This window comes from Nannobrachium achirus (assembly GCF_963921795.1).
Source record: "Nannobrachium achirus genome assembly, chromosome: 16".
Taxonomy (NCBI): domain Eukaryota; kingdom Metazoa; phylum Chordata; class Actinopteri; order Myctophiformes; family Myctophidae; genus Nannobrachium; species Nannobrachium achirus.
This window is the reverse complement of record NC_137823.1, coordinates 56,562,398-56,589,997: the sequence shown is the minus strand read 5'-3', so window position 1 is coordinate 56,589,997 and position 27,600 is coordinate 56,562,398. Positions and strand designations below refer to the sequence as shown.

General features: G+C 43.0%; 1 protein-coding gene across 1 annotated transcript in view; it reads right to left on the bottom strand.

Moving 5' to 3' along the window:
- lama2 (laminin, alpha 2) overlaps positions 1-27,600 on the bottom strand; it is a gene marked incomplete at its 3' end in the record, with an annotated part of 414,125 nt that overhangs the window by 152,599 nt on the left and 233,926 nt on the right. The window contains 8 exon segments of the mRNA XM_080745043.1: positions 168-269; positions 271-286; positions 5,687-5,805; positions 10,662-10,847; positions 11,702-11,878; positions 21,893-22,036; positions 23,536-23,640; positions 25,468-25,599. Coding sequence (XP_080601169.1) covers positions 168-269; positions 271-286; positions 5,687-5,805; positions 10,662-10,847; positions 11,702-11,878; positions 21,893-22,036; positions 23,536-23,640; positions 25,468-25,599 — 981 coding nt within the window.

Genomic DNA, 27,600 nt, shown 5'->3' with positions numbered 1-27,600 from the left:
GCACAAAACATTTTCAGATGGGGGTTCGCGGCCAAATATAAATATATGAATATGGAGGTCCATGGCACGAAAACGTGTGAGAACGACTGATTTAGAAGGCATTTGTCCATTGCTCCGTTGGCCTTGTGACCAAGTACAGTATTAGTGTGTGCGTGTGTGTACCGTACCTCACAGGAGAGGCCAGAATATCCCGCCGGACACTCGCACATCTCGATCTGATGGGCTCGCTCACTCTCTGTGGAGGGTCTGCCATCCTCTGCCACGGTCAGGACTGATCTCTGATATACTGCAGAGAGAGAGAGAGAGAGAGAGAGAGAGAGAGAGAGAGAGAGAGAGAGATGAGGAGAGACAGGGAGGGATGGAGAGAGAGAGGGATGAGGAGAGCCAGGGAGAGGGAGGGATGGAGAGAGAGAGAGAGAGAGAGAGAGAGAGAGAGAGAGACAGAGAGAGAGAGAGAGAGAGAGACAGACAGAGAGAGAGACAGAGAGAGAGAGACAGAGAGAGAGAGACAGAGAGAGAGACAGAGAGAGAGAGAGAGAGAGACAGAGAGAGAGAGAGAGAGAGAGAGAGAGAGAGACAGACAGAGAGAGAGACAGAGAGAGACAGAGAGAGAGAGACAGAGAGAGACAGACAGAGAGAGAGAGAGAGAGACAGAGAGAGAGAGAGAGAGAGAGACAGACAGAGAGAGAGACGGAGAGAGAGACAGAGAGAGAGAGAGAGAGAGAGAGAGAGAGAGAGAGAGAGAGAGAGACAGAGAGAGAGAGAGAGAGTGAGAGAGAATGACAAAGACAGAGACAGAGAGAGAGAGAGCCAAAGAGACAAATAAAAGAGACATTAAAAAAAGTGTGCAGGGGCAAAAAAACATAAATGCAACAAACATTGTCATTACAGTCATTGCTGTATGCCAGTGGTTTTCAAGCAGCGGGTGTGAGGACATTGCAACGGGCCCCCACATGATTGGCAAAAAAAGCTGAATATTTTAATGATAAATAATTTTTAAAAAAATGTCATGGCAGGCCTATTTTCTCTTTAAAAGACAACTTTGTTTTTTTACAACAAGGGTTCTTATTTTAGTCATTAGATAGTGTTAAAATGTTTTCATTTACTTCTTTCTATCGTTTTAGGGATTTTAACCCCCCAGGTTGGGGGCATGCATGCAAGTGGCTAAATGTTTTAGACACAATAAGCTCATACCAAAGATGCACCACAATCTTTCATGGGCAGATGTGACTTATGGGGGCTGGTGTAAATAGTAACAAAGAAATTGCCGGCTTATTGTGTCTAAACATACATATTTAGCCACTTGTGCGCATGCTCCCACCCACTAAAATTGAAATACTAAAATCAATAAAAGAATAGAAAGCAGTAAATGAAAACATTTTCACACTCATCTTTTCTTTTCTCTAATTACAATCTAATATATGAACCCATGTTGTAAGAAAAACAAAGTTGTCCTTTAACCCATTCAATTCGGGAAAGCATCTGTGTCATTCTAGATTTTAGTTATGTATAGAGGTTATGCACGTGACATCACTGTGGCTGGAAGTTATGTGGGAACGCCTACTGAGTGGCAAAAAAACTAATTTCTGCCATTGACAGCCCATACATCCAAACAGAAAAGTCCTATCTGATTGCATTAAACAAAGTTGATCTCACCAACATTGCGGCTTTACTGAAAGCTTGAATTATCCTATTTCTATTTCTTCTCTAAGTGTCAGAGTTTGGAAGCGCTCGATTTCAACAACACCACATGCTGCCTCCTGCATTTAGAAACAGGTGGTATGCAGGACCGTTGAGTGATTTCCAATGAGCGCTTCCCAACTCCAGTGCTCCAAGCTAGTCAATGTTTAGCCACTCAGTCTAGATTGGGGGGGGCGGGTCCCAGTGGACGTGCATACCCTCTATTAGAAGCAGCCGTCAGGTCTAAACAAGAAAAAAGAAGAAAAAGACGTTTTACGGGGGTGTCCACAACACGTTGTAGATTTTCCAGTGGGCCCTGACCCGGGAAGAGGTGGAGAACCACTGCTGTGTGCCAATTAGTAAGTGGTGGTATTGATCTGTATGGTGAAACCCAGGACCCCTGCATCCACTGTGACCTAACACTCAATATCCACCTTCTGACCTCTCAACGCCAGCTAGCTATATCGATATCATCATACCATTGTTGCCGTCCGGTGGAAACCTTCAATCTTCACATTTCAACTTTTTATGTTAACAGTTCTACTGCCAGATTTATTATTTATTTATTGGGGCTGGTGCCAGCAAAAAGCAAAACGATTTATTTTTATTTTTATTTATTATATGTGTACTTTAGCCAAGCGGGCGGCAGAGGGCAGCCTTATGCAAAGAATAGGTGTGAATTGGGCCGCTCCGCTTGCCGTCGTTCAGAGCATAGAAATGCATAATCTAGATCAGGTCCACAGAGAACAGCCAGGAAGTGAATTGGACATCATTGATGTTTACGTGTGGTGGAGATTTGAAAGCAGCATTACGGGAGATGTTTTTACTGTACACACCCGCGCGACCCCTCGTCAGCTTACAGTCATCAGACAAGGTAAAAGAACGAGCGTTCGTATTGGCAACGAGCTGGGTTCAAAATTGGGGCGAACGGGAACGTCCGAATCGGTAAAAGAGTTATGTTCATTTTTTCTCCTGCAGATTAATGCCCTACTTCCTCGTATCGTTGTTGTCGGGCAGAAACCTCTACATCTCCATACTCTAACCCCAGGGGTCTTCAATGTTTTCAGGCCAAGGACCCCTTAGTTGAGAGAGAGATGAAGCAGGGACCCCCAGATATCGTTTCATCGTTTGACAGCACAATCATCAGTGTATTTTGGATTCATGCCCATTTGTGTTTTCAGATATTTAAGCACTTGAACCGTCAATACTTGACCTTTTGTTCTGTACTTGGTCCGCTCTTTTTCCCCTCTGCACCAAACCTCTTTGCCAAAAATAGCCGATCTACAAGCTCACTACGCCTCGCAACGCGAAGCATAGTGAGCTTGTAGATCTGCTTGTAGATCTGCTCGTGGTTAACTCATCTGCTGCCATTTAACAATACCTTCGTACTCCAATCCTGCCATGAGTCTCCATAGACTTCCATGTAATCAGTAGTGCACGGATAATGCACACCCATGCCTAGATCATGCACCACGTGTGTCCACATTGCTCACAGCTTTCAAACAAAAAAATCTGAATGGAAATCCGTTCAGGCATTCATGAGTTAACAGCCACTATGTTTTCCTATAATGTAAACAAAAATGGCTGCCATGCTTGAAAGATGGGGTTGCTATGGGGGTTAAACATGCGATTTCGCGATCGCTATCATGCCTACTATCGTTTTTGGGGTCAAAAAAAAATTTTTGAATTTTTTTTTTTTTTTTTTTTTTTTTTTATTCTCGGGTTCCTCGGGCGTGGCAGGGTGGTACATCGCGAAATTCTCGGGTTCCTCGTTTTTGGCAGCAAATGAGTTAATATAAAAAAGGGGAAAAAAAGGTTCTTTCACTAAATTTTGGAGGACCCACTGTAGTAACTCTGAGGACCCCCTAGGGGTCCCGGACCCCCTGTTGAAGACCCCTGCTCTAACCTTTTGTGTTTTATCGTAAATTAACGTCCTGGTGATCGTCATACTGCAGCGTTACACAAAAGCATCAAAAGTGGCAGATCTACAAGCTCGAAACTCAAACGTTTTGAGCTTGTAGATCTGCCAATTTTGCTGTTTTTGAATTTGAATCTTGAAAAGTAACCTTTTTGGACACGCTGTGAACATGAACTCTCAAATACCTGGAACGTGCCCGAGTCGCGTCAGATTTTATCCACTTTAACTCTTATACTGCCAGATGTTTTATTTATTTATTGGGTTTTGTGCCAGCAAAAGCACCTTACCTTTGCGATGTTATAGACAAAGATGTATTTTTTTTCTCCTTAAATAGGTGTACCGTGGCTATACCAGCAGTAGAGGGCAGCCTCATGCAAGAATTAATGTGAAAATGGCCGCGGTAGGCTGCTGTCCGTCAAGGCAGCTCAATCGCAACAGACCAATAGATCCAGAGAAAATAACAAGAAAGAGTGTTGTTACTCCATTGATGCTAAGGTTCAGTGGGTTTTTGAGAGCACTTTTACGGGAGCTGTCTCTATGGTACACACCCGCGCGACCCCTCATCAGTTTACAGACATCAAACAAAGGTACAAAAGAACGAGCCAAAGAATGTACAATTGGCATCGCGCCGCCGGGAAAAATGGGCCGAACGGGAACGTCCAAAGCGTTGATAGAGTTAACCATCATTTTGTGCTTTATCTATTGAAAAATAGCAGATATACAAGCTCACTTCGAGCTTGTAGATCTGCTATTTTTGAAAAATCTTCAAAATGTGTGCAAGTCTTTGAATATCTTTGACCCGACTTCTAAATCCTTCCTCTAAATCAGTGGTTCTCAAACCTTTTCGTGTCAAGGACCCCCAAAATGACATTTATTTGGGCGCGGACCCCCATCTCACAATATGTTGTTCCAGGGACCCCTCCCAGAAGCAGGGATTTGAGTTACAAAAGTCTGCTTTGAAAAATATATATTGAAAAATGTGCACACATTTTCACGATTTTTTCAAAAAATAGCAGATCTACAAGCTCGCAGCACGGCACTTGGTGCCGCGATGTGAGCTTGTATATCTGCTATTTTTCAACAGTTAAAGCATTGAATAATTCTAGGCCTAAATGGGTTTTAAGATCTGTTATTTTCACCATGTTTTAAAGATAATAATGAGAAAGGGAATGGTTTTGGACATACAAGGTTTCCACCCGAAAGCAACAATACATTTCTAAAGCAGGCCAGTGTCAAACAGAACAATATTTTTGGCGAAGCCACAGTGAGAATGAGAGGGAGGGATGTGGTCTTTTACACTGACAGTGAGGATAATCATCACCTGATGTAATGGATGACAGATACGCTTAATTAACTCGCCTCCCCACTGATTACGGACCAGTGTCACACCATAACAAACAAACAACAGTGTGTGTGTGTGTGTGTGTGTGTGTGTGTGCGTGTGCGTGTGCGTGCGTGCGTGCGTGCGTGCGTGCGTGCGTGCGTGCGTGCGTGCGTGCGTGCGTGCGTGCGTGCGTGCGTGCGTGCGTGCGTGCGTGCGTGTGTGCGTGCGCGTGCGACTGTGCGTGTGTGTATCACTAACCGTTTAGGGCTGAATGACCGAAATTAATCGAAATTAAGTCATATGTAAAATAAATAAAATATTAACAGAATATTAATGGAATAAATCAGTTCAATATAATCTATAATTGTTACATACATAATAAAATAACCCAATAAAAAATGAAAATAGAGATGAAAACAGCCATATTTCATTGTTTTAGGCCCAATTTTATTTTTTTCATTTTATTCATACTGTAGGACGTCATAGACTGTTAACCGCCCACTTTCCAATGGTAAAATGAAAAACCACACCCAGTGTGAAGTGAGTGGTGCCTTTATCTACTGTATATGCTCAAAGAGTCTCGTGAAGCTTGGACAATGCCGAGCTGTGCGGGACATAGGGACGGACATATGGACATACACACAAAGCCAGATGTAAGGTAGTGGTAAGCACCGCTCAAAAACCCACATCCCTGTGTGTGCGTGCGTGTGTGCGTGCATGCATGCGTGTGTGTGTGTGCGTGTGCGTGTGCGTGTGTGCTTTACCGGCTGTGTCTCATCATGTTTCCATGTGATGCCTTTATAAGGACGTAGTCCACGTAGAACAGAACGTCCATGAAGTCTTCGCGGGTCATGGAGCGTCCGTCAGCATGCTTCCACTCGTGCTGCAAACATGGACACAAACACCATGGATTGGACATATTGTGATATCTACAGGGGCGTCACAAGGGGAGGGGAAGTGGGACTGAGATACTAGGGCCCAAGGTGGAGGGGACTTAATTATTTTATATCTGCTATTTTTGAAAGTCATGAAAATGTGTGCAAATCTTTGAATATATGTATTTTTGAAGGGAACATTTGCAACTCATATTTTGCTTATGGGGGATCCCTGGAACTAAATATTTTGAGATGGGGATCCGTGGCCAAATACATATCATTTTGGGGGTCCTTCACATGAAAGAGTTTGAGCACCACTGACATAGAAACATAGGTTTTTCAAAAAACCTTAGAAGGATTCAAAAGACACTAGAATCGGGTCTTAATCGTTTCAAAATTCAAATGTTCAAAATTTTTCAACAGTTAAAACATAAAATAATAATTTTCAATAATGCGTACCCGGTAAATGGGTTAAGCCAGTGGTTGTCAAATTATTTTGCGTCAAGCACCCCCAAAATGATACAGCAGGTATTTGGCTGTGGACCCCATCTCAAAAATAATTTCAGGGACCTCCAGAAGCAAAGATTTTAGTTCAACGTGTGAAAATATACATATTCAAATATTTGTTCAAAATGTTGAACGAGCACGGCACGATTCAATTGACATTGAATTTGAGCCATATCTTCTATTGTATTGCCTAAACAAAGGGCCAATAAGTGCCTTCGTCTACTGCTTTGTGGATGAAATGGGAAAAAGAAAAGGCATTCTATTGTTGTTGTTCAATGTGCATTATTGAGCCAGAGTGCAAACGTGAATGCCAAGAGATCGTTTTGTTATATTCTTGTACGGCAATTTTTCCCTTCTCAATAGCAAAGCTTTCATTTCACCTTCCGACGACAAGTCATTTTCTTTAACATAGTTAATCTACAAAACCATTATCGATTATTTTCTTACAATAGGCTACAAAAAAGACTATCCTAGCAATATGCTTCAAAATCCCCACTTTAACACTTTGAGTGCCAAGGCGTCATATGACGTCAGACACGCACTTGGCAATGATGCCAGAAAATAATATTGGCGTCATATGACGCCAGATGCTTTTTTTTCATATTACAGTAGTACAGTGTTGGATCTATGCGGTAACCAAGATACAGCCCTTTTGGACGATGGGACGGTCGTCATGCATGACAATTCAGTGGCGTCAGTTCAGAACAAGCTAAGGTATGGCAACATGACTGGTGTCTGGTGAAGACACCAGTCATGTTGCCATACCTTAGCAACAGGCACGATGAAAAGTACATTTTTATTATTTCCCCCTGTCAAGGTATGGCAGCTGCATACCCCTGCCATACCCAATTGACGCCCCTGCATGACATCACACGCTTATGTGACCAAATTCAAGCATGCTGGTTGGCCGGTTCCCCCCAGAAACAAGGGTCTCAAAGTACCGGACACACAGCAATCAGAGGGAGAGAGAGATATATTGAGAGAATGAGCTAGAATTAGTTATAAAATCATTAGATTTAGTATTATTTAGAGAGATAGAGATAGAGAGAGAGATCGGAATGTAGAGGTTTTAGCAAGGAGGAGTGGGGGAAGGGCTAGTTTCTTTGTTTATGGGCCAGCCTAAAATCACGGAGGTACTCGGCTGCTACACCCACGGGCCACGGCCTCGATTTTGGTTCTGGCGGCCAGAAAAGCTCCTTCTACGGGCGATCGGTTCATCAGCGAAGGCCTCGGCTGGAACATCCACGGCCTCGATTTTGGTTCTGGCGGCCAGAAGAGCTCCTTCTACGGGCGATCGGTTCATCAGCGAGGACCTCCGCTGGTACATCCACGGCCTCGATTTTGGTTCTGGCGGCCAGAAGGGCTCCTTCTACGGCGAGGCATGCATGCTGCCAGGGACAGACCACCGATTGCTACGGTTTCTCCCCGCGCCCTGTAGGATGCACTGCTGAGCTGTGCTGCGGTATGTTCTCTACGTTTCACTTTGTTATACGTCTGTCTTTCAATGTTATATGAGATAAGTGCTGTATAATGTATCAAAATGTATGAAATATATGGCCCATAAACCATAAAACTGTCTCCGCGACTCACAAATGGGTCCCGACCCAAACGAGAGAAGCATCCATTTCATTGTAAAGTCGACATTCAGAAACGCTGATTTTAGGCTATATTCTTCACTGCATACTACGTGCCACTCACGTTAGAAGTAGAACATTGTTTATTTTGGCGATAATGAGCCAAGGACATCACATCACAGCCTAGTATAGAACAGTGGTTCCCAAAAGGTTTGATCGCGAGCCCCGGGGTGGGGGCGCTCGCCCTGGAACCTCCAAAGCACTAGCGACCACCCTCCACAACTCAAGCCCGATTTGGGAGACCCTCCTGGGCATGGCGCCGCTCGGCGTCGGCCTCTATACCTCCGTGATGGAGGGAGTGAAAACTTTTTATGTCCAAAACCGCTCGTTTTGCATTTATCATTTGAAATTATTTAGACTAGTGAAAACAGCCGATCTACAACAACAGCCGATCTCCTTTTTAGGCACTAACTAGTAACTAACAATAAAATATGAGTCTAGAACACACCACTGTATGAGCTGCATAAAGTGTGGTTCCTGTTGAAATGAGCCATGCATCTGTAGCCTACTTTGATTGATTGATTGAAGACTTTATTAGAAGTTTGCATAGGAAAAGGTACAGTTTCATGACGGTACAGTTCACTGGTACAAGGTCTACTAAAAGGAGATCCATGAAAAGACTAAGCTTATTTCCACTGGAAAGTGGAAACCATTGAAGTATCTCATATAACATTGAATGACAGACAGATAGAACACAGTACTATGCAGTAGATATGTAAAGAAAAACAAAAAAAGACAGTAAGTCTAAACAAACAGTATATACAAAGAAGGGGCAGGGGAGGGTAGGGTGGGGCTAGGTTCTTTTTTTTACCACCTCTTTCTAATACATTCTTCAATCAATCAATAAGCCTGACCTGCTATTGTTTTTTTTTTTTTTTTGTGCATTTTTTTGGGTGCACATTATACAATTCAATTCAATTCAAATGAGCTTTATTGGCATGAGAAAACATATGTTTACATTGCCAAAGCAAGTATAACAAATACAATATAAAAACCAGTTGAAAATGGGGAACATATATACAGTTGGAGGGGGTACAGCATTGTTCATTTTACAGAGCTATGTCGCATTGTGACATTTTATATATATACAGGGTACACATAGCAGCATTATTTTCCTACATAAAGGTATCGGCTCTGTTTCATACTGTATGTGCAATCTACAAGCACACAACGCCTCGCACCGCGAGGCGTTATGTGCTTGTAGATCTGCTGTTTTCACTACTTTTGTGCGACAGCCTTTGCTAAAGAACATACAAATTATACAGAAGCACGATCATTTAGTATTTTTTATTTATTTCTATCATATACAGGGCCCGTGGAGTCTGACTGGATGGAGGAAGGATGGAGAGGACAGTATGATGGCTGAGATAGCGAGAGCGGAGGAGTCAGGCATAGGTCATACACACTGTAGGTTCGCTGCCTGGACCAATGTCACTCTAGGGGAGCTGAAGAACTTTCTGGGACTTCTCTTCCTCACAGCTATCGTTCACAGGGCGGAGATTGCCATGCACTGGTCAAAAAACCCTGTCATTGCATGCCGTACTTTCCCAGAACAATGGCAAGAAACAGGTACCAGGCCATTTTGAGGTACCTGAGGCGCACACACACACACACAAACACACACACAAACACACACACACACACACACACACACACACACACACACACACACACACACACACACACACACACACACACACACACACACACACACACACACACACACACACACACACACGGTGAACAGTACCATCTTTGACCTTTATTTGTGGTGCCTTTGACTCCTGAATGTTGGCTTGTTGAATGCCTTTTTTTGAGAATACAGTATAGTACAGTACTGACTTTTATATTATTTTATTTATTCTTTACTTGCTGCACATTTATTTTATTTTACTTTTATCCAGTTATATTTTATTTTTGTGAAGTCATATTTGTGATTTCTTTTTTTTTGGAAATATTTGTAAATATTGTTGAACATAAATATGTTCATGCTGGATGTGTGAGGTACTCACCAGGGTTAGGGTTCGATGTTGCCATAAAATAAAAGGTTGACATCGCTTTTCTGACTTTTTGTCTTCCTGACCTTCTAGACCAGGTAAAAACACAGTGAATTCACAGTGCATAGTTCTATCAAAATGTAAGGCAATTTCTACCTTCTGAGTCATTTCATACTTTTTCACTTTGCCCCCTTGAAACTAGACGATGGTACAATATCTTTTTAACTTTTTTTGCACATAATGAAAGTAGGCATGTCATTCTTTCTGTCAAGGGTACTTGTGTTCCGTTACCATTTACCAATTTGTTGCTATGGCTTCCTAAAGTTTTTTTTCTTTGAACTCAAATATCTCAGAATCTAGATTTCTGAGGTTATTGACTGGTTTGCGCAGTGCGCACTCTCGAGCACCTATCTCCAAAACCGCTCACCGAAATCACTCCAAAAATTTTTTGGTAAAAAAAAAAATCCTCTTTTACCAAACCTCCCATTTTTGTTCCGATGTGAATATCGGATCATTTCCAATTTATTCCCTGGAATTGGGGCAGAAATGAATGGGACCTAATGGTGGCACTGGTAAGGGACGGGGGGCAGGGGGGGCTGGCACTCAAAGTGTTAAATAACTTTCACGTTCAATTATGACATTTAGCCTCAACATTAAAACATGGCTTTTTATGGATTTAAAAAAAATGCTGCTTAGTAACTTTCCTTTTTAAATTCCCGCCCTCACCTCTGTCATGTCAATCTCGTGGCGGGTGAGCTGACCAATCTGAAGGCCCGGTACGTGGCGTGTCATCAGCAGGTCCCTGTTGGGCCCGCCCCTGATGATCACCTGGGGCTCATAGGAGGAGGAGCCTGTCTCGTCTCGGGCCTCGTAGTACACTGCATACTTTAACTGACCTCCATACGCTGTGATCTGGACAGAGAGAGAGATATATGTAGGTGGGTGGATAGATTGACAGTCCCCAGTTCTTTCTCACATTCACTCACTCATTCTGACACACACACGCAAACAAACAAACGCACGCACGCAAACACACACACACAGCGGCAGCTCCAGAGAATTGTGACTGGGGGGGGCTATGGGCGAGCTGGCTTTTTTAGGTACCTTAATTTAGGTACAAACAATAATGAATAATAGTAATACGACAAACAAGATTCTCTGGCTTAGGGTATTGATAATTGAACAGACCGGATTGATATTTTTCAGCTCCAAATCTGAGGACTATAGGTGATCGGATAGGGTTTTTGTGAGGCTGAAGATGCTTTCCAGCAGAAAAAGTACCGTTTTACAGTATGGTTTACATAGAAGTCAGTCAATTGCCTTTCACATATTCATATATTTTTAATTTATTTGTTCCTTAAATATTTTTCATCACAATTCAGTGTGTGGGGTGGGGGGGCTTAGGGGGTGCTAAGCCTTCACCAGGGGGGGCTAAATCCCCCTCTAAAAAAATACTATGCCTAAACCTAAACCTAACCTCAATAAAACTATGCCTAAACCTAACCCTAAAACCTAACCCTAACTAAATTCGGACTAATGAGATGTAGGACTAATGAGATTTCAGACTTATGGGCAGTCCCCATGAATGTGTGTGTGAATGGGTCAATGTAAAGAGTCTTGGATAAAGGCGCTATATAAATGCACCATTTACACACGCGCACACACACGCACGCACGCACGCACACACACACACACACACACACACACACACACACACACACACACACACACACACACACACACACACACACACACATTCTCCTCACCATGGAGCCCCTGAACTGCTCGGGCAGTCTCCAGTAGTAGGGTTCGGAGAGGTCAGAGGTCACCAGGTCGGCGTGCGCCAGGATCTCGGGGTGCTGGAAGGTCACGCCTCGCCGCGTCTCCGCAACGTTGGACTTGTCCACCAGGGGGAGCACCGTCTGCTCCGGCCTCAAGGAGAGCTGGGAACCAACGTGACAATTATTACATACATAATGATTCATGTAAATCAGTGGTTCTCAAACTTTCACATGTCGAAGTCTCCCCTGAACTCTGACAGTGTATAAATGGAACCAAATGAACCCTAACAGGTTCATTTGGTTGTTGCTGCGACGCGTTGTGACTCTGAGCTTGTAGATCGGCTATTTTCAGCACACAACCAAGTGTAAAATCAGTCATTACGATGCCATCAAGGCCTGCCAAAATACATTTCAGTTGACTAATATTGTTCGGTGTTTTTGCAATATGGACCCTCTCTAAAATGAGATGCTACAACTGAAGGGGTTTATCCTTCAATAAAGGTCATAATAATAATACATCAACTGTGAATTTAGTTGCCTAGAAATGTATGATATTTAGCCGACTAAAATTAGACTAAAACTAAAACTTTTCAGGTGACTAAATTATGACTAAAATTAAATGACATTTTATTAAAAAGAATATGACTAAAACTAAATATAAATTTGCAGTCAAAAACAACACCGACACACACTCTGTGTTAAACTAACACAGATATGTAAATGAGGTCCAATAACAAAGTTGTCTGCTTTTATCCGGCGTGTTGAAATCCTCATGGCTGAGTTGCCGAGTTTTCCCGTGCCAACGTTTTCTGCAGTCAGATTCAGATTATTCCTTTGTTTGTTTCAACATGACTCTCTTGGACAGCGTTGACTTTGGCATTATTCATCCTGCCCCCCCCCCCCCCCCCCCCCCCCACACACACACACACACACACACACACGTACCACCCCCCCACCCCCCACCCCTCTCTGCAGGCCTCAGATATTCACTGGCTCTTTCAGCGACGCCAAAGTGTGAATATGAGTTATTATAATTGTCTCCATCTGTTTTTTGCTCTCTTCTTCTCTCTCTCCTCTTTTTCTTTCAAAAAAGCTTCTCATTTCTGACTCTCTCTCAGTCCCTGCCACGCATCTTCTTCTTCTCATCTTTTCCGTCAACCCCCATTCGTCTCCCTCTCTCTCTCTCTCTCTCTCTCGCCCTCTCTCTCTCGCCCTCAATAAATGCCTGGATATTTCAATATCACATGAATAAGATGGCTGTGTTATTGTTGGCCGTGTTGCTGCGGCTGAGAGTGCGCTTTTAGAAAGCCATTTATTTACTCCCCTGCAGTCTGGTGGTTATTCTGTGGGTGTGTGTGTTGTATGGCGTCGTTGTCAGGTGGAAACCTTGTATGTCCAAAACCAAAACCACTCCTTTTTTATTATTATATAAAATATCGCTGCTCGACAACAGTGGTGTAAAAAAGTAGCTAAGTACATTTACTTAAGTACTGTACTTAAGTACAACTTTTAGGTACTGTACCTGTATTTTACTTGAGTATTTTCAATTTCCAATACTTTTATTTCTACTCCACTACACTATTTTACTCAAGTACAGTTTGAATTCTGGACTTTTACTTGTTAGGGTGCCCTCACACCAAAATTCCTATGAGAGTGGAATCCACGTTCCGCCAATGCATTTCAATGAGAAGGGAGTGTTTTTTGCAGAAATCCTCTGCTGGCATTAAACCGCTTCACTCTCATTGAAATGCATTGGCGGAACGCGGATTCCACTCTCATAGGTACTTTGGTGTGAGGGCACCCTTACAGAGTATTTCTACATCGCAGTATTGATACTTTTACTTAAGTATAAAATGTGAGTGCTTTTTACAACACCGCTCGACAAGCGTACAAAACGGCTAATTACACTGCTTTAGTGCGAAACTCTTGTATGATTAAGTAGGGCAATAATTTACCAAGAAAAGTTGAAACATTGAGATAATAGCTTTCTGCCCGACAGTGGCGGTGCACAGTGCGGAGAGTTTTCAAACAGTCAGTGTGTGTACGGACGTTATGATGATGATGTGAATATCATTTGAATAATATTGGACTTATGGACAGTGGTTTGCAGTTGAGAGGACAGCTTGAAATATCATACTTCTAATCTGTATAGACAGTGGTTCTGTGGTATGGAGCCAGTTCAGTTGACACTAACTCTCTGTCTGTCTGTCTCTCTCTCTCGCTCCATCTCTTTCTCTCTCTCACTCCATCTCTCTCTCTCTCTCTCGCTCCATCTCTCTCTCTCTCTCTCTCTCTCTCTCCATTGTGTATGCTTCGATTCAATTCATCTGAGAGCATTTACAGGAATCTCATCGATATATTCCTCTTCTAAATGCCTCGGGGTGTCAGAATTGATCATTCCAAACAAAGATAATTTATATATTTTACACTTTCATTATAAAAAGTTAGACCGATACGCCAGGAGCACCTGATACACGTGTTATCATATCCTATGGATGGGACTGTTATCAAAATTGTCATACCTTAGCCAAGGCTCAGTAGTCAGACTACCAACTACCAGTAGCTGGGTAGTCCCAATATCAACCTTAATATCAGCCTTGAGAAAGAAAAAAAAAATTGTTCCCGAAGCGGGATTCGATACCGCTATGAGGTGGTTACCAGCCACCCGACGCTACCGTTCACGCCACTATAAACGACGGAGCCGCGCCGTCTCAGGCGCCGATGAGCCCCGAGAGCCGCCGCCGAGGGAGCGGTAGCGACCGAGTCGCCGCGGCGAACGGTGCGAACGGCGCATGAGCCGACTCAGCGGCGTTACCGAATTATGTGCCGTTATGGACAGAATAGTAAATTTTGACCAGGGGACTGCTCCCGTTACCGAGTCATGTGTAAAACCAAGCAAAAAACAAAAGTCCGCCAGCTGCCTTGGTTAGCTCAGTCGGTAGCGTCGGAGACTAGTAATCCGACGGCCGGGGTTCGATTCTCACTGACGGAGCGACCAGTATACTGTTCCTGTGAACGTGCATTGGCGCATGCGCATTGCAATGACAAGTCTATGGGCGATAACGGATCTACCAGCTCCTGGTAGTTGGTAGTCCGACTACTGAGCCTTGGCCAAGGCATGACAGGGGTGAAAACAGACCCATACCAAGGGAGGATAACACGGAGATCGGCTGCCAGGAGGCAGAGAGGATGTTTTCGGCCATGTCCGTGTGATAGTCTGTCTGGCTGCCAGCTTGTACATCAGCTACTATTCTTTTTAACACATGGGAAGCCAAGGTTTCTAACATTTCTAGCTGTTGCTGCTGCCGTCGTTCACTTAGGCTTTAATTTTGAAGAGCCTCGGAAGCTTCGTGCGTGTGCACGTGAGTGTCCACTGACGATTGAGGAGGATAATCCATTTTTTTACAACCGCTCGCGAAACTAAAATCCAAACCGGGGCCGACCATCGCGGTAAAGTGTTGCCGTGAAAACAAGCAGATCTCTGCTTCCCTGCCGTTCTTTGCACCTTATTCATAGATAAAGCTGTTTTTATGTTTCAGCCTAGAATGGAAGTCAATGCAGCCTAGACCATCCATTCTGTGTCTCTGCGAGCCACGGTGTGACGTATGGACCAGGGTCATTCACAGACAACACAACATGCGTGCAGCACGCTCCACAGTTAACCCTTTGTTGTCTCGTTGAGGAACGAGACAACTCCTTTTGGCAGAGCGACCTCTAGTGGCCTTATCTCGTTACTGAACGAGTTTGGCCCCTTGGGTGTTAAATTGAAAAATCTTTAAAGTGTGATCGAACAACAGATTTAGAAGGCGTTCGTAGAATCAGCCTCTGGTCTTCTTCCATTAAGACCGGGAACTCATCTGTGTCACGTAACCACTTTAACCTATTTCTTTATACTTTGGCAAATGGTGTTATCTATTCCGAGATGAAGCCATTTTCCTGCAGATCATTCCATTGCTTCCAATGGTGGATTTCACTTCCTGATTCCGTTTTCTCCTGATGGATTACAGGGATTTAAGAAACGTTATATCCCGACTTTAGTCTGGAAAAGCACTCGACAGTCAGATTTGAAATCCCGACTTTAAGCAGGCACCCTTTGTGTTAATGGACTAAACACTGTCTGGCCAAAATGACACGGGAACCGGTACTGTATGGGTAATTTATTTATGTACGTATTTTACAGTTAATAATACTCTGGCCTAAGAGGTAATGCAGCAATCCTATTTTACCACCATGAAGACTACTAACATGCTTGATACACCGCTTGACTTCAATCTATTTAATCAATTAAAGCCAATCAAAAAGCTATTTTTCGTTTTATTTGTGGATAAATGAGTGTGTGTGTATGTGATGAACAATACCCATACTCCCCGTCTCTCTCTCTCTCTCTCTCTCTCTCTCTATCGCTATTTTTCGCTTTTCTCCCACTCTCTATTCTTCATTGTTATCTCAGTTTCTTTCAGTCACTCTGCCTCGCACACACACAGCGCGCACGCGTGTGTGCGTACACACACACATGCACGCACAGCACGCACACACACACACACACAGCTCTCTCGATGTAAACACCCAATAGCAGGCTGATTAAAATCACTCCGAGGCATTGTGTATGTGCTTGAGTGCAGGTTTGTGCGTGTTTGTGTCGCGTGCGAGAGAGACACACAGAGAGCACGTCAATGCCATTGAGTATTATGCACACATCGGTGTGTATGTGTGAGTTTGTGGGCAAATGTTTATATGCGTGTGTGTGCGTGCATGCATGCATGCATGTATGTTTGGTGTGTGTGCGTGTGTGTGTGTGTGTGTGTGTGTGCGCGCGCGCGTGTGTGTGCGTGTGTGCATACAGGTCCCTCTCCAGTGTAATCTCACGAGTCAGTGGTTCAGAGAAAATCTCCCTCTTTCCAATAAACTCTCCTTTTCTCATTCTCTCCATTTTTTCAAGTCCCTGTCGCTCTGTCTCTCTCGCTCTTTCAACACTCCAACTTTCCACTCCTCGCTAGCTGTCCTCATCTCTCTCTCTCTCTCTCTCTCTCTCTCTCTCTCTCTCACTCTTTCTGTCTGTCCATCCCATAGTCTCGTCTGTCTGTCTGTCTGTCTGTCTGTCTGTCTGTCTGTCTGTCTGTCTGTCTGTCTGTCTGTCTGTCTGTCTGTCTGTCTGTCTGTCTGTCTGTCTCAACACTCTCTCTTTCTCAGGGACGTGCAGAGAATGTTAGAGAGGCAGGGGCTGACATTTCTAAAAGGGTATTTTGGTGAAAATATCGAAAATAGCCGACCTCCAAGCTCACAATGCAACGCGTTGTGAGCTTGGAGGTCTGCTATTTTCGATGCTTGATGCCACACTGAACTAAGCATAATCAAGGCAATACTGGAGATGTGGCGTAACGGCATGGATTTCTACACAGAGAGGGCAATTCTTTCAACATGGGATGCTGCATTCAAGTTCAGGAGAGTTTGGACATGGCAATTCTCTTGAATGCTGCCTTCAGGTATGGCATGGAAAGAGGGCGTTTGCATTTCTTTCACCATAGTGAAAACTGCATTCATGGAGAGGGCACTTTTTACAGACGGATAAAAGGGCAGGGGCTCAAGCCCCCTTTGATGTCTATGTGTGCACGTGCCTGCTCTCTCTCTCTCGCCCTCTCTCTGACTCTTTCTGCCTCCCAGTATTGCCTGTTCTCCAGCTGTCTCTCGTCCCTCTCTCTACCTCTGTCTCCGGTTAACAGGAGCAAAGCCAAATGTGTACTGCTGTCTACTGTGTAGTAGCTTGCCGTCCACAAAACAACTGATATCCAAATGGTTCACTCAAAAATCTGTTCTTTTCGGCAAGCAACGTCGTTGTGCGATGCCGTGTGAATTAAGCTTAGGGGTTGTTCTGCCACACTATGCACACAAGACCGTGTGACTACCCGTCCTTTGTGTCTTTGTGCCTTCAATTATTTCTCTCTTCCTCTTTTCTGACAGTCAACAGCAAATTAATTGATTGGGAGCCCCAGCTCACTCTGTCTGGGCGAGCGTTTCTCAAGAAGAAAAACACTCCAGGGGTTTGGTTTCATTTATGTCACTATTTGACAGACTGGTGTTTGAGTGTTCATTTTTACTCTGAGAGTGTACAAATGGAATGTGGTTCCATTTGTACACTCTGTCAATTTAACTCAAGAGTTATAGCTTAACTTAACAGTTAGAGGTAGGGTAAGTGGTATTTCTTTGTAGCAATTATAGCTCCATATTGTGATAGTAATCATCAATTTAATCACTTTATTAAACAGAAAATTCATTTTCAAGTCAGGATACAAATGTTATAAGGAAAGAGAACTCGCACAAGATACAGATTAAACAACTGACATTGGTGATGACACAAATACATGAGCAGACAAAATTGGAACAGGAACACTATAAAATTGAAGCAGATAAATGTGTACTGTCTCCTGACTGACTGAAATTGGCAAGTCACCTGGAAATGTATTTTCTGATTATTTTAAAGAGCCTGATTACTATCAGAATATAGATATACCGTTAACAGGGAAAAAAAATCAAAAATCTGTTTAAACCTTTAAATCAACTCTCATGATTTTGTGGTGTCTTTGACATATAAAGTCAACCCCAGTAGTCAGATGCAGTAACAACTTAAAGAGGCGGTGCCATAGTTTTGTACTTTTTCTGGTTTTCATGTGTCTAGGAGGTTGACAGTACTTCATTAGACCCCCTGGTGTGGTTGTTATGAGCAATTATGTATTCTCTTTCTATTTGGGTTTTTAGCTGGAGGATACCACCTTGTGGGTCAAAAGTGCCGGTCCAAAAACACTGATACTTATTACATCACAGAATCAACCCCTCCCCTAATTACCATTCACCCAACACACGTGGGCGTGGCTAACTTCAGCTGGGTCACCACCCACCATGACAACCACGCGTACCAATGAACTGGTGGGTGTGCCCACATAAAAAACATAATTTTTGTCTGTACACTTTTTTGGAAAAAATCTTCCTCCTAGTATAATCATAATAGTTGATGATCATGTTTTATAGGGGGGAAAATCATGGCACCCCATCTTTAAGCCCTCAAAATGTTTTGTAACGAGCCATTTTCCTTGTGCTTATAGGACCATAGAGTATAATGTCTGAACTCAAACAAACACGCAAGGTCTATTTTAGAAAGCTGAGCAGGCATTCAATTAAAATGAAAGGTGATTACGCAGCACAGACGCTGAATCTTAATGAAGTCACACAATGTACTGTAGCCGATACTATAATAGTTTTTGTTTCATTTGCTTTTTCAAAGCACACCGGTTGCTGGTAAATCTGGTGTTCACACGCACTTTTATTCAGGTAGACTGGAGTAAATTTAGTCTGTCACCGTGGGAACCAGGCTCATTCAATCTCAGAGGTACTGAGATTGCGGGGACCCTGGTGGAACGTAACAGCACATCTACTCAAGTACTGTACCTGTACAGTAAGTAAAACTTTTATGTATTTTTTCTTCTTGAGTGTTTACATTTTTTTGATACTTCTATCTACTCCACTACATCAACCTCTTATCTCCATATTGTTTTTGTTTGTTTTTTTCTTAAATGAATGCCCTACTTCACTTCAACGTTTTCAGGCCAAGGACCCCTTAGTCGAGAGAGAGATGAAGCAGCACAACCTATAGTTTCATCGTTTGACAGCACAATCATCAGTGTATTTTGGATTCATGTTAATTTGTGTTTTCAGATATTTAACCACTTGAACCGTCAATACTTAATAAACTTGACCTTTCAATCTGTAATCAGTCTGCTCTTTTTACACCAAACCTCTTTGCCGAAAATAGACGATCTACAAGCTCACTTTTGAGCTTGTAGATTTGCTCATTTTGGCTAAAGTTCTCAGGATATGAACGCTAGGGTTCAAGTGGTTATTATTAAAAAAGAATGTAGTAACTCTGAGGACCCCCTAGGGGTACCGGACCCCCCCTTGCCCTACTTGATCAAACTACAGTCACACAAAAGTATAAAATAGCAGCTCAACAAGCTCAAGATCTTGAAGATCTTCTATTCTTGCAATTTTCTGAAAAGTAAAAGTTTTGGACAGGTTTCCACCCAACAAAGACAACATATTGTACTTTTACTTTAGATTTTCATGCATTCATATGAAAACTTGACAGAAATGTGATATTCTGCATAATGAGCACTTTTGTTGATGACAATACTTTTGTACTTAGTAAATGTACAAAGTACATTTTAAAAGCAGGACTTTTACTTGTAACAGAGTACAGTACAGTAAATCTACTTTGCGGCATTGATACTTTTACTTAAAGAAAGTTGAGTACTTCTTCCATCAGTGCTTTTTTGGTGACTACGTGTGTTGCGTTCTGTCGGTGTTGTTTTGTGTTTGTTTGTTTGTTTGTTATATGTGAAAAAATGACATTCAAACATGTAATACCGGTATGCCAAAACAAATTCCTATGTGTACTACACAATGGCAAATAAATCTGAATCTGAATCTTTTAGTGTGGGGATCCAAAATACAGTCTACTGTCTCTCTGGAACCCCTTCATGTGGGGAACAGACGACATGCAGACTCCAGTCAGTGTCCCCAAAACACACTGGATAATTATTAACATAATACTAGTACTCCCGTCAGGCGGGGATTCCTGACCCAGTTTGGATCTAAAACCATCGTTGTGCCTCTGTGTGTGCATGTGAGTGTGCATGTGTGTGAGCAGGGGCGTCACACCAAATTCTGGGCCCCGGGTACAAGGATTCACTGTGGGGCCCCTGTGCTTTAACTATTGAAAAATAGCAGATATACAAGCTCACAGCGCGGCACCGAGTGCCGCGCTGCGAGCTTGTAGATCTGCTATTTTTGAAAGATCATGAAAATCTTTGAATATTTCAAATCCTTCTAAGGTTTTTTGAAAAATCTATGTTTCGATGTCAGTGGAGCTCACACCTTTTCATGTGAAGGACCCCCAAAATGGTATGTATTTGGCCACGGACCCGCATCTCAAAATATTTAGTTCCAGGGACCCCCCAGAAGCAAAATTTGAGTTACAAATGTTCACTTAAAAAATACATATATTCAAAGATTTGCGCACATTTTCACGACTTTTCAAAAATAGCAGATCTACAAGCTCGCACCGAGTGCGCTGTGAGCTTGTATATCTGCTATTTTTCAATAGCTAAAGTTACTAGGGCCCCTCCACCTTGGGCCCTAGTAACTCAGTCCCACTTTCCTACCCCTTGAGACGCCCCTGTGTGTGAGTGTGCTTGTGTGATACAACTTCTCGTCATCTATCGCAGGGGTTCTCAAACCTTTTTTGGAAACCACCAAAAGGATATGTATTTGGCTGCATGCGGACCTACCTACCTACCTACCTACCTACCTACCTACCTACCTACCTACCTACCTACCTACCTACCTACCTACCTACCTACCTACCTACCTACCCTTCTCACAAATATGTTCTGCCTGGGACCTCATATGTTAATATTGTGAAACAATTGCATCTTCTTGAACAAATGACCTCCTCTCTGAGACTCCAAAAGGAGGTAGGAGAAAGGAAATGGGAGAAATGGCTAAGGCATTTGGGTGATGCCTCTGATTCTTTATGAAGGTTGATGATATCCTACATGTACATGTTATATACTAATCCTGTAGACATAACTGTCTGACAACTGTGCCGGGCACCTTATTTTTTGTCTTCCTTACATGTTGTCTTCTTGTTTTGTATTGTTAATAAAATATTTTTGAAAATCTTTGAGAAATAAAGAGTTTAAAAAAAAAAAGAAACAAAGGTTTGAGTAAGAAATGTTCACTTCTAAAAATATAGATACAGTATATCGTCGAAACCTTGTATCTCCAAGTTTCATATTTGTATGTTTTTTTGTAAATTAAAGCCCTGCTTCATCATACAAAAGTGTCGGATTGTATTCATTTCATGTATGTAAAAAAAAGTTTGTATTATTTTCTGTGATAAAAAAAACAACAAAAAAAAACAATAAATATATTGTTTAAAAAAAAAGTAGTAAAAATAGCAGATTGCGATGTGAGGCGTTGTGTGCTTGTATATTGTCTATTTTCACTACTTTAAATAGTTTTTTTAAATAAAAACAAAAAAGGAAGATTTTGGACATACAAGGTTTCCACCCGACAACGTTGCTATTCAAAGCTTTGCACCGTGTTGTAACAGAGTCAACTCACCCACATCCTGATGAGCCCCTGTGCCTCCGAGCAAGACTGTGTCAGGCCATAGCAGTAGCACCTGCTGCAGCCCAGCGGGTTTCGCACCGACAGCCCGAAGGTGCCTGGATTACAGCGGTCGCAGTTCTCGCCGTCCACGTTGGACTGGAAAAGGCCACATTTTCACCCCCCCACACACACACACACACACACACACACACACACACACACACACACACACACACACACACACACACACACACACACACACACACACACACAGTAAGAACAGTTAGGCTATCTTGATGGTTGCAATACATTTTATCATATAGTTTATTCTACTTTTATTCAGGGTTCCGAAAGTTTTTCATATAAAGGATCACAATGTGTCACAACGCTCACAATGCGTCACAACGTAACCTTTTGTTGAAGATAATATGGTGTAGACAGGAAAAAAAAGAGTTCAAGTACAGTTAGTCCGTTTTACTAAGGATAGAGGGTTTAAATGCATTTATAAAGCTGTGTATCAGACGACAGAGTGAAGTGGCAGAGCCGTGAGATGGGACAGAGAGACAACGTCATGACAGATGGGCCGTAAGCCTCTTCACCCCGCAATGACAGCACACACTCTGCATTTTATCATGACACACAATATGGCATCATTTAGCTATGGCACACACACACACACACGCGTGCGCGCACGCACGCACGCACGCACAGGTCAGGACACAGACAGGCCATCAAATGCAAGGACAGAGACCAACTGTCAGAAGGCAGGCAGACAGCCTGGTGGAGAAGCACAGGGAAAACAAGACAGAGCGAAACAGAAAGACAGATATGCTCGATTTATACGTCGTCGTATGATGGCAGAACCAAAATAGCAGCGCCACGGATTTGACACGTTGGGAGCTCATAGATCTGCTATTTTCAGTCGTATGTCGTATGATGGAGCATAAATTAGGCGACAGACAGACAGACAGACAGACAGACTATAATATAAAATGTCCAGGTTTATCTAAATGTGAGGTTGACAGTGACAGCATGACCTGAGACCAAATACCTCCAATCTGAACTGAATGTTCAGATTGGAGGTGTGAGTGTGAGCCCACGCGCACGTGTGTGTGTGTGTGTGTGTGTGTGTGTGTGTGTGTGTGTGTGTGTGTGTGTGTACAGTAGGTGCGTGTGCGTACGTGTGTGTGATGGCAGGCCTCACACTGTGATGCCTGCCATACTCGATACTGTGACATTTGCTGAAGAAATTATGCACGCGCACGCACGCACGCACGCACGCACGCACGCACGCGCACACACACACACACTGTGCACACACATTGTAATGTTTAAAATTACACATTAAAGCTCAACAGTGTGCAACCGCTTTTCAATCTGCTTTGAAATTTAAAGCTAAACTATTATCTGTTGGGCTTAGAACAACATTCACTCTCTCTCTCTCTCTCTCTCTCTCTCTCTCTCTCTCTCTCTCTCTCTCTCTCTCTCTCTCTCTCTCTCTCTCTCTCTCTCTCTCTCTCTCTCACACACACACACACACACGCATGCACGCACACACACAGAACCACAAAATACACACATGAATAATCAGTGTTTTTCTGTAATAAAGTTTACCTGCAATGTGTGTTTGTGTGCGTGCATGTGTGTGTTTTCACCTTGCAGCTGCATCTCCCTGTGCGGTCTGCGCAGGCGCACACGCCTCGCTCCAAGTCACACGTCTCGCTTTCCGATCCAGACGCGTTGCACTGGCATGCAATGCACTGTGGGGGAAAAGAACACAGACAACATGTAGGTAGCATTTAACACATCCATCTGCGATGTACACTCTCAGAGTTAATCTGATGACCTTAGCTGATATTATATCCAAGAACGATTGCTACAGGTGAAAAGAAATCCATTCGCAGCTGCAAGCATGCGTGGTGAATATAAAGGTAAATTGCCCACTACGGTCAGCCCATTTGGGACAAAACACTGTGGAGAGTTATGCAACATTATGAAAGACAGATACCTACAAAAAAAATGTTACAGTTAGACCGCCCACACCCGAGCTGCGGTGAGCTTGGGATGGAGTTATGTCATTTTTCACCCGTACTGCTTGTTCTTGGATATAATAACGTCAAATTAAGGTAAGAAATCGGTTAGTCTGAAATTCTCCTTTAAATTGGATATGGGGCAATACTGTAGTGTAAAGGCCAATTTGCACACAGGCGCGTTTATCCGTGCGGATAAAACGGACAATATAATTTTTTGAAAAGAAAACAATGATTCTCTATGACCTCATGCACACCGGCTCCGAATTAGCCGTGCGACGAGTGGCTGCCGCTGCGTTTTTTTTCTCGATCGAACCCAGTTCGATTCGTGCGTCTTGTCGCATGCGGTGAAAAACTCATCACTCCTTTTACGACTCCTTTTGGGATCCGCAGCGTCGATTCCGCACAGCATTGCACACCAAATCCAATGTGTTTTATTCATACAGCAAACGGAAGAAACGCAACTGTCCTGTGTGCAAAGGGCTTAAAGGGCCTACACCATGCTTTTAAAACTATATTTTTTGTATAAATATATGCTCAAAATTGAGTCTAATGCCTCATTCACACTACAGATATATAGTTGAACGTTTTGCTTGCTTGGTCAATGTTATCTCAATGGAAACCAGCTTTAAAGCTTTCAAAGCTTTGTTCTGTGTATGTCCTGTATCTTTAAAGCTGGTTTCCATTGAGATAACATTGACCAAGCAAGCAAAACGTTCAACTATATATCTGTAGTGTGAATGCAGCATAAGACAGGTTTTAACCCTCAACAAACACTCTGACCATTCTTTTTGTTTGTTCTAGCTCTACTATAATGAGGCTCTCCAGCTGCAATACCAAAACGGCCTCTGTTTGCTCAGGGGCGCATCTAGTGGGGTTTTTCCAGAAAAAAGATTTAAAAAAAATAAATAATAAGTTTAAAAAAAAAAAAAAAGTTTTTGAAAAAAAAAGTTTTTGAAAAAAAAGGTTTTTTGAAAAAAAGTTTTTGATCAACTCTCAGAACAGCACTGTTCTGAGAACCCGTGGAAAGCTTTTCATCTCTGTCTTCCCAAAACCAGAGAAAGACACAATGTACAGAAATAGGACTTTGTGAGGATAGAAGGTGCCAGTGGGACCCCAAAAAAAGGTTTTAAAATAGAAAAAGTGAAAATTCATGGTGTAGGTCCTTTAAGTGTGTGCTCATCATTACCTACCTCACTTACTTAGGTACGTACTTACCACTTGGAACAACTTACTTACTTACTTACATACTTACTTACATCCTTACTTACTTACTTACTTACATCTTTACTTACATCTTTACTTACATCTTTACTTAGTTACTTACTTACATACATACATACATCCTTACTTACTTACTTACTTACATACTTACTTACAGCCTCCTTACTTACCTACGCCCTTACTTACATACTTACTTACTTACATCCTTACTTACTTACTTACTTACTTACTTACATCCGTACTTACTTACAGCCTTACTTACTAACTTACATACATACATACTTACTTACTTAACTCTTCTAGATATGCTCATATAGTGGTATATTTCAGTACCTGGGGGAAATCTCTGAATCCCAGCTGACACTCCATACATTTCTCTCCTCTGAAGGCGTCCCGGCAGAAGCAACAGCCTGTGTTGACGTTACACTGCTGAGTCACCGAGCCCACCACGCTGCAACCACACTCCTACAGCGCACACACACACGCACGCACACACACACACGCATGCACGCACGCACGCACGCACGCACGCACGCACGCACGCACGCACGCACGCACGCACGCACGCACGCACGCACGCACGCACGCACGCACGCACGCACGCACGCACGCACGCACGCACGCACACACACACACACACACACACACACACACACACACACACACACACACACACACACACACACACACACACACACACACACACACACACACACACACACACAGAAAGACAGAATTGAGAGGGTTCTCTAATCGTGTCACTCAGCAGCACTCGACAGCCTCTCATTTTCATGTTTTTGGCAGAAAGGGAGCGCAACCAAAACACGAGCTGAAAGAGCAGCCATTATGTCATTAATAGCTGCCCGCCTGAAATGTGGAGATACAGAAACACTTAACATTCACCCAGACCTAGAGCCAAATGCACAGGGGTTTATTTGTCTTGGTTACTTTGCTGCATATACATGCACCAGTAAGACGCCTCAGGGCGACAAGCGACCTCGAGGTCACGCCATGTCTTGGCCATCTGACCAGTGATTTATATCGATTACATCATTAGGGATCTCCATATATGGGCATAAAATGGATTTGTTCCCCTGGCATCACAGGGATCTCTCTAACAGGGCATCATCTGGCAATCGGATACAATTCCTTTTATGCCCATTTATGGAGATCATAGTGTGGTTCTCCTAACAGGGCATCATCTGGGATACAATCCCTTTTATGCCCATATACAGTATGGAGATCCTTAACACTGTGATGTCACCTGTTTATGCCCATATATGGAGATCTCTGCTCCAAGGATCTGACATCACCTTGGATGTGATCAGGAGAACCACAGTGTCAGGCGTTACACGTATACATACATACGGTCAAGCTGTGCCGGTTCTGACGGTAAACTGCGACCTACGGTCCGTCCTACATACGTTTTAATGTATGTATGTAATGTATGTATAATAAAATATATTTTATATAATTGCGACTGTAGGTCCATATATGGCCAAGACAGATGGCTTTTCTCCCTTAGGCGTCTTACTGGTATTATTCGCGACCGTAGGTCGCAGTTTAGTATGAGAACCGTCACATCTTGACAGTATCTGTCTGTCTGGGTAACGCTTGGTTTGATCTTTTATTGTTGATTGACTGTCACTCTCTGACATCACGCTCTGACATCACTGTGATGTCAGGGGAACCAAACAAACATAATCCCTTTTATGCCCATATATGGAGATCCCTGATATCATCAATTTTAAGCCCATATCTGTGAATGCCAAGATATATACATGCCAGTCTAACCTATAGAGTCTACACTATACATGTCAGTCTAGCCAGTGTGGCTGGTTCTACAGACAGGGATCTACATATATGGGCATACAAGGGATTCTGTTACGTGGTTCCCCTAACATGACTTCATAAGGGAATGCCCATATATGGAGGCAGCCACATACAATCCCTTTTATGCCCATATATGGAGATCCCTGTGCAGCCACACTGGTTAGACTGACATGTATAGTCTATAGGTTAGAAAAGCGACCTCGACCTAAAAGACGAGGTCAGGAGGTAGAGCGGCTTGGGAACTGGAAGATTCCCAGTTAGTTTCTGGGTTCCCCCCGAGTTAATGTCGAAGAGTCCTTGAGTAAGACTCTGAACCCCTAATTGGTGTATGAATGTGTCTGTGAATGGGTTGTGCCAGGTTGTATCATGTTGTGTTGCATTGTACTATGTTTTGTCTTGCTGTGTTGTGTTGCATTGTGCCATGTTGTTGTGCTGTGCTGTGTTACGTTATGTGATGGACTTTGCTGAGCTCTGTTCTGATCAGTAATGGCTGATGTGCTACAGTACGTGTTCTGTTCCCTTTATCGCTCTATTAATAAAGTACATTGAGCAACGTGCTTTCATGTCTGAGCCGCTAATTATCAACAGTTTTCAACTACTATCTGCTTCTAATAGTTCACTGTTATTATTGCC